At 41.8% G+C, this 13,618-nt stretch overlaps 1 protein-coding gene across 14 annotated transcripts in view; it reads right to left on the reverse strand.

Annotated features, from left to right (window-relative positions):
* The window catches only part of mycbp2 (MYC binding protein 2), a 256,550-nt gene that overhangs the window by 18,683 nt on the left and 224,249 nt on the right, over nt 1-13,618 (reverse strand). For all 14 annotated transcript variants that reach the window (XM_087987962.1, XM_087987958.1, XM_087987960.1 and 11 more), the window contains 5 exons: nt 6,945-7,034; nt 6,755-6,832; nt 5,020-5,286; nt 4,572-4,846; nt 1,581-1,677 (listed from right to left, as the gene is read on the reverse strand). In XM_087987962.1, the coding sequence (XP_087844088.1) occupies nt 1,581-1,677; nt 4,572-4,846; nt 5,020-5,286; nt 6,755-6,832; nt 6,945-7,034 (807 nt within the window). The remainder of the gene's footprint in view (nt 1-1,580; nt 1,678-4,571; nt 4,847-5,019; nt 5,287-6,754; nt 6,833-6,944; nt 7,035-13,618) is intronic.

The following is a 13,618-nucleotide window of genomic DNA, read 5'->3' on the forward strand; positions in this document are numbered from 1 at the left end:
GGAAACAAATACTAACTAGTACAAAATACATCAAATGTAATAAATTCACTTATCTTCCTACATTTAAAGCATTTAAGCTTGCCATATTTAACACACAGTACTGTGGTATAATTGATATTATTGAGCGGTTTTAAAATAAAGTGGCAGAAATATACACAGACAAGGAAGAAACTATGGTCTCATTCGACGTAACGGCACTGTTCACCTCTATTGACAAAACCCTAGCCAGAGAAACAATAGCCAACCTGCTGGATAGACAGAACAGACAACAGGACGTTGAACCTATCAACAAAGACGGCATACTTAAACTACTGGACTTGTGCCTCACAACACACTTCACATTCAACAACCAGATATACGAACAAATCAACGGAACACCCATGGGCTCACCAATCTCTGGACTCATAGCAGAAGCAGTAACGCAAAGGTTAGAACAAACAGTCTTACCACAAATTCAACCCAAACTCTGGGTCAGATATGTTGATGACCCCTTTGTAATCATTAAAAACACAGAAATAGAGAACACACACCGGATCATCAATGCCACACTCACAGGAATCCAATTCACGAGAGAAGAAGAAAAGGATAACCAACTCCCATTCCTAGACGTGATGGTACAGAGAACACCGAATGGAGAATTCACCACAAAGGTATACAGGAAAGCCACACACAGACCAAGTCCTGAACTATGAAAGCAACCACCCCAATACACACAAAAGAAGTTGCATCAAGGCACTATTCAAAAGGGCCACAACACACTGCAGCACACCAGAACTGCAAAAAGAGGAAGGGGAACACCTGTACAAGGTATTCGCCAAAAACGGATACCTGCGCAATTTCATCAACAGATGCCTAAGAGAAAGACAATGGAACGAGGACATGCCGCAACCCAAAGGACTAGCCACACTACCATACATCAGGAGCGTTTCAGAACTGACAGCCAGACTACTGCGACCCCTAGGACTCATAACGGCACACAAACCAACAGCCACCCTCAGACAACAACTCACCAGAACGGAGGACCCGATACCCAGCATGAGCAAAACTAATTTAGTGTCCAAAATCCCATGCAAGGACTGCACAAAACACTATCGGACAAACAGGAAGACAGCTAACGATCCGCATCCATGAACATCAACTAGCCACGAAACGCCACAACCAGCTATCCTTAGTAGCCACACACGCAGACGACAAGCAACATGAATTCGACTGGGACAACACTACCATTATAGGGCAAGCCAAACAAAGAACAGCCAGGGAATTCCTAGAAGCATGGCACTCATCCACAAACTCCATCAACAAACACATCGACCTGGACCCAATAGACCGGCCACGACAGCGGACAGCTGAAACTGACAACCGAAGCGGCAGGGACAGGCCACTATAAATGCCGGAGGAAACATCACAGAAGCGCTTCACAGGAGGCTCCCAAGCACTGAGGATGTCACCTAGACAGGGGACGAAACGTTTGCAACAAAAATTTCCAGCTCGGCGAACAGAACCACAACAACGAGTACCCAAGCTACAAATCTTCACCCAAACTTTGAATAAAGTAGCAATGCCAGTTGATTACAACTTACTGCTGCCATGTCCTTTATTAGTTTAATTATTATTTCTGAAATTTGAGGGGGTGTGGAGCCTTTCATCCACCAGTGGCTTTCACCTCGTCGAATGGAGCTGTGGAAAGACCAATACAACATTAAGAAAACTGCCTCGTCGTATCTGCAAAGCATTTAAGAGAATATTTTATAATTTGCATATAAAATGAACATATCAATTTTTTGTAGTGAGTAGACTGATAATGTTGAGCCTTGGCAAGTACTCAATTGAATTCTGGGCAAGAAGGGTCCTGTTCTGAAGACGCTGTCTTCATCTGAACTGCGCTGGGAATAAAGTCCTAGTGAATTACACAACAAAGACAGGCCTTTAAACTAGATATGGTGGGTCGCAGTTATAGGAAAAACTAGAAAACCCAAATTAGAAGAGGTGGTAAGAGTGCTGAACTCAGGAGAGGTTATTTATGTTTCCAGCACAGACACAAATAGGATAATGTGTTTGGAAAGAGTTAGCAATCAAACTTCATCCACTGTGGCTAAATTTTAGTCTTTGTCACAGGTCTGTTCAGTTATACACAATCCAAACTATTCTACATGAAAACTCAAATTGAAAACAGCCCTAAACTCTATTGGCATGCAAACAATATCTACTTAATTAGCAGTTGGAATGGAGGACAGAGAGATAACCTGGCAGACTGATCACTGAGAAATAGGAACCTGGAGTGTATTTTGATTCATAAGAAAAATAATGCAAAAGGCAATTCTAGCAACCCTAATGCTAGCTTGGGTATGATAAGGGGTTCCTGAAGAAGGGCTTATGCCCGAAACGTCGATTCTCCTGTTCCCTGGATGCTGCCTGACCTGCTGCGCTTTTCCAGCTATGATAAGCTATATGAAATCTAGGAGTCCCTGGCTTTGGCTTAGCTACAAATACCTTTATAGAATATTGAACAGTACAGCACAGAACAGGCCCTTCAGCCCACGATGTTGTGCCGACCACTGATCCTCATGTATGCACCCTTAAATTTCTGTGACCATATGCATGTCGAGGAGTCTCTTAAATGTCCCCAATGACCCTGCCTCCACAACTGCTGCTGGCAACGCATTCCATGCTCTCACAACTCTGTGTAAAGAACCCGCCTCTGACATCCCCTCTATACTTTCCTCCAACCAGCTTAAAACTATGACCCCTCATTTCTGCCCTGGGAAATAGTCTCTGGCTATCGACTCTATCTGTGCCTCTCATTATCTTGTATACCTCAATTAGGTCCCCTCTCCTCCTCCTTTTCTCCAATGAAAAAAGTCCGAGCTCAGTCAACCTCTCTTCATAAGATAAGCCCTCCAGTCCAGGCAGCATCCTGGTAAACCTCCTCTGAACCATCTCCAAAGCATCCACATCTTTCTTATAATAGGGCAACCAGAACTGGACACAGTATTCCAAGTGCAGTCTAACCAAACTTTTATAGAGCTGCAACAAGATCTCACGACTCTTAAACTCAATCCCCCTGTTAATGAAAGCCAAAACACCATATGCTTTCTTAACAACCCTGTCCACTTGGGTGGCCATTTTAAGGGATCTATGTACCTGCACCCCAAGATCCCTCTGTTCCTTCACACTGCCAAGAATCCTATCCTTAATCCTATACTCAGCTTTCAAATTCGACCTTCCAAAATGCATCACCTCGCATTTATCCAGGTTGAACTCCATCTGCCACCTCTCAACCCATCTCTGCATCCTGTCAATGTCCCACTGCAGCCTACAACTGCCCTCTATACTGTCAACGACACCTCCAACCTTTGTGTCATCTGCAAACTTGCTGACCCATCCTTCAATCCCCTCAAGTCATTAATAAAAATTACAAACAACAGAGGCCCAAGGTCAGAGCCCTTGACAGAGCCAAGGAAAGAAGCAAAAAACTCATTTAGGGCTTCCCCTACCTCCTCAGTCTCTACACACAAATTCCCTATGCTATCCCTGATCGGCCCTACTCTTTCTTTGACCATTCTCTTATTCTTCACATAAGTGTAAAATGCCTTTGTGTTCTCCCTAATCCGTTCTGCCAAGCCTTTCTCGTGCCCCCTCCTGGCTCTCCTCAGACCATTTTTGAGCTCCTTCCTCGCCTGCCTGTAATTCTCTAGAGCTGAGCTTGACCCTAGCTTCCTCCACCTTATATAAGCTACCTTTTTCCTTTTGACGAAAAGCTCCACTATTCTCGTCATCCAAGGTTCCTTTATCTTACCACTTCTTGCCTGTCTCAGAGGGACGTATTTATTCATCACTTGCAACAACTGTTCCTTAAACAGTCTCCACATGTCTATAGTGCCTTTACCATGGAACAATTGCTCCCAATCCATGCTTCCTAACTCATGTCTAATTGCATCATAGCTTCCTCTTCCCCAATTAAATATCCTCCCATTTTGCCTAATCCTCTCCTTCTCCATAGCTATGTAGAATGTGAGGCAGTTGTGGTCACTATCACCAAAATGCTCTGCCACCACAAGATCTGATACCTTAATGCTGTATTCAATTACACAAATTCCATTTAGTACTTTGACTGCACCTCTAACGCGGGCAGCAGGCAAATGGAACCACCATCATCACAAAGTTCCTCTCCAAATCACAGATTATTCTAATTTTGATATATATCACTCTTCCTATCATCTTTGCAGGTCAAGGCCCTGGAAAACCCTCTCTAGCAGCACCTACACTACATAGACACCAGCAGTTGAAGATGGCAAGATGAAGATCACTACCACCTTCCTAGGGCAAAAAAAGGGTGAGAAAATAACTACAGATCTTGCCAGCAATATACACACCCTGTGTCTGAATGATAAACAATCAGAACCCCTTCATGGTCTTACAAGACTTTTCAGTTTACCAGAGGTAAACTGCTACACAATATACAATCCATAATATAACTAAAACAACACACCTAACAATAAGTGTTAACTAGAATACTGATTTCATTATTAGTTGAATGAGAACAAAGTACAATTTGGAAAAGTCATTCTTACCCAGAGTTGAAGACTGATGGTAACGTAACCGTGGTTACACCCTTCCCAGCAACCGTGCCAGGAAAATTACACCCTTTGGCTTTTAGCTGCACAGTGAGCGCTTTGGAAATGCAGCCCAAAAACATGTCCAAAATTCCTAACTTATTCCAATCTCCTTTCTCTGTGGAATGAATGATGTCACTGATGTCTGCTGGTGGAAGAGATTTCACACCTATTATACTGGCAAGACGCACTGGTGTCACTTCTGGTAGTACACGGCGCAGTAAAGATGTCACCTGCAAATGAAGTTCCATATGGCTGTTCAATCTATTGCTGCAATAGTTCACAGAGTCAAAAAAGCATATTTCTAAATTTAAGCAATGTTAGTACATTAAATTAGTAAACTAGGAACAAATGATTTTCTGCTTTACTAAAGTTTAAAATTGATTGAAATAAAACCAACACTGACCTGTCTTTGTACCCTGGGTGAAGCAGTATGCAGCAAAGAGAACAGATCTTGCAATAACGTGAGCTGTTGGGCCAAGTATTGTCTTCCAACATTGGAACCACTTAGAGCAAGCACCATAGAGAGCAGTTCAAAACAGTATGCATCCGAAGAAGCATCCTCATCATTTGGTTGAGAATTTGCATTTTCCTTGCTAGATATGGCGTGCTCCCATTCTTCTCGCACACGTGTGGCTTCCATGCGTATGGCTTGAACTATATGTGCACACACCTGTTTGGAGAGGTAATCACCAGTTACAAACTACAAATCTGGGAGGGGAATTGATTGGTTGGGGAGTGGACTACAAAGCAGCAAACTGAATTTCACAGAAAAGTGTGAAGTATACACTTTGGTAGGAAAATTGGACAGAATAAGTTTAAAAATGGTAACTGTTGGGGAAATACTGGTATCCACTGGGTTCTTAATGCCCTTGCAAACGAATCCCAAAAAGTTGACACGCAATACATCAAGTACTTAAGATGATAAATGGCTGGATATAATTCAATCTCTTTGTCATAAATGGGAGAAATAAGCACGTCTTTCTTCACTCACACTTGGTGAGAAAATACCTAGAGTACATGGTATAATTTAGGTTTATTCACTAGCGGGAAGATGTATTTGCCTTAAATGAAGGCTGACTAGATAGATTCCTGGGATGAACGGACTGTCCTTTGAGGAAAAATTGAGTCAACTCTACTTGTATTTTCTAAAGTTTAAAAGGATGAGATAAGACTAGTTGGAACATAAAATCCGTGAGGGACTGAACAGGATTGATTTTGGGAGATGTGTCACGTCCACAGTCTCACAAGACGGAGGTTGAGCATGTAGGACTGAGATGGAGAGAGAGTTCTTTACTCAACTGTTGGAATTCTCTACTTCTTAGCTGTGGACATTTATCTGTTGAGCATTTTTGTGGTACAGTTTCTTGGATATGAGGCTGGAGCTTTCTCAATAGAATAAAGTTCAGTCCTGTTATGAACTCACTTTTATTCCTTAGCTTGACTAGAACATTGAATTAAAACCTGATCCAGTATGTAAAAGAGAATGTCTTGGACTTGAATAAAAATTGCAAATTATAATCATCTTTCAAGTAGAATTGAATGGTAAGGTTACATAGATCTTAGAAAATGTTCGCTGAAGCTACCACCAGCTGAGCTGATCTATGTTTGACATTGCTTTGCGTTCATATTTTAACTAAGCCCATAGCATGCGAACTTTCTTCAATACAAGTCTGTTCCTTGGTCGACACTCTAGAAAATGTTGATGTCAGTATTCAAAGAAAAACTTAAATTCCTAGTATGGGGAGACTGTCCCAATGCCTGAGAATACGGAAAAGACTAACCTTGATGAGATGAAAGTATGTTTATACTGAATATACAAAATAAACAAAAAGATAACACCACACATTTCATTCTGAAAACCAAGTCTTTTGCTCTTCTATCTGAAGTGCAGCCAGCTCAAACAGCTCAAACTCTTCTAATAGATAAAAGATGAATAATTACTGAAATACACAAACAGGTTTAGCTGACAATTTTCTCTGGATATTCAATTACAGTACAGCACAGCACTGCACTGGGCAGCTACTAAGCAATGGGGTGTCATGGAGGAATAACAGCTTGAAGTAGATTGCACTGAACTATGAAACAATGTAGTACATAAAATGACTCCATGAAAAATACGAAAATTATTCATATCAAACCTGTTTCTGGAGATTCGTTAGCTTGCTTCTGCTAAATATGATTCCAACCATGTGTTCCTTCAAATCAGCATCAGATGCCTTTTTCAAAACAAGATGGCATATGATTATAAGTAAGAAATGTTGTTACTGAAAAATAAATATTTACTTTGCGGAAACAGCATATATTTGTAGATATAGGACATAATTGTACCTTTTCTTCACCCTCTGGTGAAGACAAAATAGTTTTGTCTTCTTGTTCAGGTGTGGGTTCTGCATCACCACAAATCAATTTGCCAAACACCTGCAAAAGTTTTCCCAAAGTTAGCAACATATCAAAAAGCTTAACTTATTCAGTTTTATCAAATGAAGGAACACTGAAAATTAAAAACAGAGTTCAACCTAATTATAGAAGGAATCTTAAAAACCACAGCATATCTTCATCAGAATGGCGCTTGGGATGGTAAACTATAGTTATGGGGCCAGACCAAATACAGGAATAGAAAAGGATAAATGACATTTAATAATGGATTTGAAATATTGGAGGATTGAGAAGGGAAAGGAGGGCAAAACAATTTATGATATTTACAGAATCAATGTCTTAAATTGACGATTCCTTGCCAGTCACTAATATTAGAAATAATGAGAAAGCTCTTTAAATACTTGTTAGGAATATGAAATGGTAAGCCAGTAGAACTAAATGAGGCAGTGTGTTGAAAGCATTTCTTTTCTTTTCACATTTTTTATTTAAAAAAGTGAGTTGAAGTTGAGAATTGAACTTTGAATCATAGCTTTTATATACAATAAAAGGACAAAAGACTTATATCTGTTGGAAACTGGCTTGGAAAGTTACTACCGATTCTTAACAATGGATTGTTAATTTTTGTTTAAGTTATTAACATGGCATCCTAGATCAGTTTGAGAGTTTTTGAATGTTTTAAGCTCATTGCTTTGCAAATACAGTAATAGTGAGGCTGATTTAGATTTCCTCCAGTGTGGAAACAGGCCCTTCGGCCCAACAAGTCCACACTGACCCTCCGAACAGCAACCTACCCAGACCCATTCCCCTACATTTACCCCTTCACCTAACACTACGGGCAATTTAGCATGGCCAATGCACCTGACCTGCACATCTTTGGACTGAGAGAGGAAACCGGAGCACCCGGAGAAAACCCACGCAGACACGGGGAGAATGTGCAAACTCCACACAGACAGTCGCCCGAGGCAGGAATTGAACCCGGGTCTCTGATGCTGTGAGGCAGCAGTGCTAACCACTCAGCCACCGTGCCGCCCTTAGTATAGTTTGCTATCTCTGTCATAATAATGTTTAAGGCAGCTGGAAAGGACAAGCCAGGGAACTATAGACCAGTAAGCCTGACGTTGGTGGTGGGCAATGTGTTGAAGGGACTCCTGAGGGACAAACTTGATTGAATTTTTTGGGGAAGTAACAAAGAGGACTGATGAGGGCAGAGGGGTAGATGTGATCTATAATGGACTTCAGTAAGGTGTTCGATAAGGTTCCCCTTGGGAGACTGATTAGCAAAGTTACATTTCACAGAATACAGGGAGAACTAGCCATTTGGATACTGAACTGGCTCAAAGGTAGAAGACAGAAGGCGGTGTGGAGGGTTGTTTTTCAGACTGGAGCCCTGTGACCAGTGGAGTGCCACAAGGATCGGTGCTGGGTCCTCTACTGTTTGTCATTTACATAAATGATTTGGATGCGAGCATAAGAGGTATAGTTAGTCAGTTTGCAGATGACACCAAACTTGGAGGTGTCGTGGACAGCGAAGAGGGTTACCTCAGATTACAACAGGATCTTGACCAGGTGGGCCAATGGGCTGAGGAGTGGCAGATGAAGTTTAATTCAGATAAATGCGAGGTGCTGTATTTTGGGAAAGCAAATCTTAGGACTTATACACTTAATGGTAAGGTCCTAGGGAGTGTTGCTGAACAAAGAGACCTTGGAGTGCAGGTTCATAGCTCCTTGAAAGTGGAGTCGCAGGTAGATAGGATAGTGAACGCGGCGTTTGGTATGCTTTTCTTCATTGGTCAAAGTATTGAGTACAGGAGTTGGGAGGTCATGTTGCTACTGTACAGGATATTGGTTAGACCACTGTTGGAATATTGCATGCAATTCTGGTCTCCTTCCTATTGGAAAGATGTTGTGAAACTTGAAAGGGTTCAGAAAAGATTTACAAGTATGTTGCCAGATTGGAGGATTTGATTTATAGGGAGAGGCTGAACAGGCTGGGGCTGTTTTCCCTGGGGCGTTGGAGGCTGAGGGGTGACCTTATAGAGGTTTACAAAATTATGAGGGGCAGGAATAGGGTAAATAAGCAAAGTCTTTTCCCTGTGGTCGGGGAGTCCAGAACTAGAGGGCATAGGTTTAGGGTGAGAGTGGAAAGATATAAGAGAGACATACGGGGCAACTTTTTCACACAGAGGGTGGTACATGCATGGAATGAGCTGCCAGATAAAGTGGTGGAGGCTGGTACAATTGCAACATTTAAGAGGCATTTGGATGGGTATATGAACAGAAAGGGTTTGGAGGGTTATGGGTGCTGGCAGGTGGGACTAGATTGGGTTGGGATATCTGGTCAGCATGGACGGGTTGGACCGAAGGGTCTCTTTCCATGCTGTACATCTCTATGACTCTATAAATGGTACAGCTTCTTTTAGTGGAAGAGCAAGAAAATATTTGAAGTAGAGAATATACAGTACATGAGAAAGAGGGCAGTGGAATTAGTTTCGGATTACTCTGGCAAAGACCAGTACAGGTACAATTCCTAGAGGCATGGCACTCAGCCACAGATTCAATCAATAAGCACATCGATCTGGATCCAATATACCGACCACTGCAGCGGACAGCTGGAACTGACAACCAGAAGCGGCAGATTGCAACCACTACAAATGCCAGAGGAAAGATCACAGAAGCGCTTCACAGGAGGCTCCCAAGCACTGAGGATGTCACCTAGACAGGGGACGAAACGTCTACAATACAAATTCTCAGCTCGGCGAACAGAACCACAACAACGAGCACCCGAGCTACAAATCTTCTCTCAAACTTTGAAGATACAATAAATTAAATGAACTTCTGTGCTGCAATTATAAATGGTTCCTTCTTAACCACTACCCACCTTGCATTCAAAACCAGTCAGTAAGACTTGCTTCAATAAATAGAACCTGAAAGCCTTGTCCTTGAAAATTACCACCTATTCCCAATATCCCTTAATGTATTATTGGCTCAAACTCTCGGCCAGCTTCCTGTAAATACCTCTCGAATAAGTTTTTTGCCCCATCACAGAAAAACAGTCTTAAGCAAAATCGCACATGGCATCTTCTGACTATGGTCAATTTACCTTTGTGACCTCTCTGTTGCCTTTGACAGCTGACAACACACCAGCCTCCTCTGCACCGCTGCAATCCTGCTCAATTTTTGACTTGGTTTCAATTTTTGTTTTCCTAATTATAACTGTGGCATCTTGAGTAATAAACTCTTCTGAATCCTTTACCTTTAGTATCCTTCAAGGAGGTATCCTTGACACCAGCCTCTGCATGTTGCATTTTTGTAACTTCAACAGATGCAAGGTTTATTTCAACAGGCAAAAGCTACCTAATTCTATTACTCAACCTCTAAAGAAACTCATCCATTATGCTATGAAACTTTTAGATATCCAATATCTTGGAGTTACATAGGTCTTTAAAACAAGCATCTGAAGGCACACAACAGAAGTATGATTTGACAAAAATGATCAAACGAAAGGAAGAGACAGTATGTCAGGTGCAAAATGCTTGGTCAATGAGACGGGTTTCAGGAGTGCCTAGAAAGGTGGAGGCTTAACAAGATTAACGGAGGCAATACTAGAGACAGGTAAAAACAAGGAAATCAGTGGTGAATTGGGGGATGCAATTGGAAGACAGTATAGAAGTCTCAGGAGGATAATTGGGAAGCTTAGAGAAATTGACAAGGCAAGGGGTGAAGAAAGCCTGCATGCGGGCATGTCATGGAGAAATGTAAACATGTAAATAAGCAACTTTAAAATTGAAGTATTCGTGTACTGAGAGCTTCTGGAAGTTAGCAAACCCTGGGGTGAATGGTGCACAGGACATAATGCAAGTTGGAATCAGTAAGGGGCACACATTCACAAGTTGATAGAAATAAGGAACAAGAACACAAACAGAAATTGCTGGAAAATTTCAGGTCTGGCAGCATCTGTGGAGAGTTAATGGTTTGGGTCAAATGACCCTTCTTCAGAATTGATTGTATCTGGGAAAAGGTCAATATATATGTTAAAGAGGGGGTGGGGAGGGGGGAGGGGGAGGGTGGGGAGGGGGGAGGGGGGAGGGGGAGGGTGGGGAGGGGGGAGGGGGAGGGTGGGGAGGGGGGAGGGGGAGGGTGGGGAGGGGGGAGGGGGAGGGTGGGGAGGGGGGAGGGGGAGGACCAATTGATAGGTGGAGATTCAATTTATCCAAAGAGGAAGAGAGGAGAAAAAAAGTTGAACAAACAAAGGAAGAATTAAAAGGTCAGTCTGGGAGGATGAACAGCTGCTAATGGGGACCATTTGTGTTGACAATGGGTTGCTTGGTGTTAGCAGCCCATGTGATGACAAGGTCTGGTGTGGGGGGTCTGGAATAGGACATGGAAGAAGGTGCTCAAGCCCTAAAAATTGCTGAACTTGACATGGAGTCCAGAGTTTACAGGGTTTCCAAATGGAAAAAAATGGGGTGTTGTTCTCCCAGCTTGCGCTGAGCTTTGCTGGAGCACTACAGAGATACTGGCTAGGGAATACTGTGGCGTGTTGAAATGGCAGGCAACTGGAAGCTTAGGATAGTTTTTTGCAGACAGAACAAACATTTTGCAAAGCAGTTGCTCAGTCTGCACTCCCCAACACAGAGGAGATCACATTGTGAGCATTGAATAGAGTGGACGAGATTAAGTGAAGTGCGGGTTAATCGCTGCTTCACCTGGAAGGTGTGTGTAGGGCTTTGGGTAGTGAAGAGGGAGGAAGTAAACAGGGAGGTGTTACACCTTCTGTGATTGCATGGAAAGGTGCCGTGGGGTCTGAGGAGATATTGGAGTGGACCAAGGCATCCAGGAGGGAACGGGCTTTGCAAAAGGCCTTTTGGGTGGGGGTGGCGGAATGTATCTGCGTGGTGGCAATCCTTTAGTTTTTTTTGGTATAAAACAAGGAACTAATTAGGTTGACATGGCAAATTATGCTAAATCTTTTTAAAATTTAAATATACACGATGAGGAGTCAGACACTGACACAGAAGTAGTAACATTTAAGTAAATTAAATTGCGTGGTGGTGGCAATTATCTATCATTTAGCTCAAAGCTGTTGGTTCAATTGGTGCTAATTACTGAAACTAATGACTCTTCAGAGAATTTATGAGACAGATTTTTCAAACTGCAGTCAGTAAGGGGTGCACAATTAGGGGATGCCATCCGAGTGAGACAGCGAGTAGTGAATTATGTGGGAATTGACTACATAGGGGGAAAATGCTTTAAGTGAAGTTTATTGCAACTAATAAATTGTATTAGGTATTAGTTGGATTTATCAATATGAGGAAAGTTTATGAATTTGTAAGATTTATTCAGTTAAGGCTAAGTCAAATGAAGTTAAAACACGACAGCTTGGTTGTTTGGAATGTGTATTCTGCATTATATCATAAGTCGTAGATATTACCAGTAACCCAAATGACCATATATGCGTAACGTGTCCCACTTGCAAAAGAAACTGGAGCTTGAAGCATTGGGACCGCTTCTGAGGCACGTGGGAGCTGCACAAGGAGGACGGATCAGCACAATCAAGACTAACAGCTCGGCAAGGAGTTTCACAAGTGCTGTCGGGAAGGGTTTAAACTAGATTGATGGACAAATGGGAACCCAAGAGTGATTTCAAATTTGGGGAAAGCAAAACTGGTTAAAAATAGCAATAAAAAAGATAGATGAGACATAAACACACAAGAAACAAGATAAGAATGAAGAATGCTGCTTAAAAAAAAAGACAAACCTGAAGTAAAGGCACTTCATCTGAACTGATAGATGATTTGCATGTACCATCTGAAGTCAACGTCTATTACTAATTGCCATTGTGGAGACAAGCTGCAAGGTGACTGGATTAGGAACAAATGTGAGCACGTTATTGGTGCGGATAGAACTCAGCAGAGAACAGGGAAATGGAAGAAAAATTAAATGACTGTGTGTCCATATTCACGGATGATGATTTTGAAAATCTAGAAATTCTAAGTGACCAAGGGACAATGGAACTGGGAAACTAGACAAAATGAATATGATCAAAAAGATAGCACTTAGTTATCTGGATTGAAACTTGCTAAATCATCTGGACTTCATAAAATTGATACCAGACTGTTGGAGGTTGTGGCTAGAGAGATAGCAGATATATTAGGAATTATCTTTCTGGAAAGGTTTCTGCAAATTAGAAAGTAGCAACTGTAACCCGCAATTATATGTAGGGATGAAGGAAGTGAACTACAGCCCTTTCAAGGTGACAATAATAGGACAATGTTAAAATCTATTATAAAGAATAGGATAACTGGATATTTAAAAATAATGATAACATCAGGCAGGTTTACAAAACAGAATAACATTTGACATACTACATGTAGCATTGATAAATGAGAACCAGTGGACGTGGTGCTTTATATTTTCAGAAGTCTTTCGATAATGTCTCACATATTGGATGTTAGTAAATAAAAATGACACTACGTGGGATGGAGGAAATATCTGAGTACAAACTGAGAATTGGCGAACAAACAGAAAGCAGAGAGGAATACATGGATTATTCTCAGGATAGCAGGTTGTTGATAGTAACGTACAAGAAGGGTCAGTGCTAAGTCCACAGCTGTTCAAAATTTACA

Source organism: Chiloscyllium plagiosum, unplaced genomic scaffold (assembly GCF_037043375.1).
Source record: "Chiloscyllium plagiosum isolate Xiang-an unplaced genomic scaffold, Cpla_swu_hap1 HiC_scaffold_6, whole genome shotgun sequence".
Taxonomy (NCBI): domain Eukaryota; kingdom Metazoa; phylum Chordata; class Chondrichthyes; order Orectolobiformes; family Hemiscylliidae; genus Chiloscyllium; species Chiloscyllium plagiosum.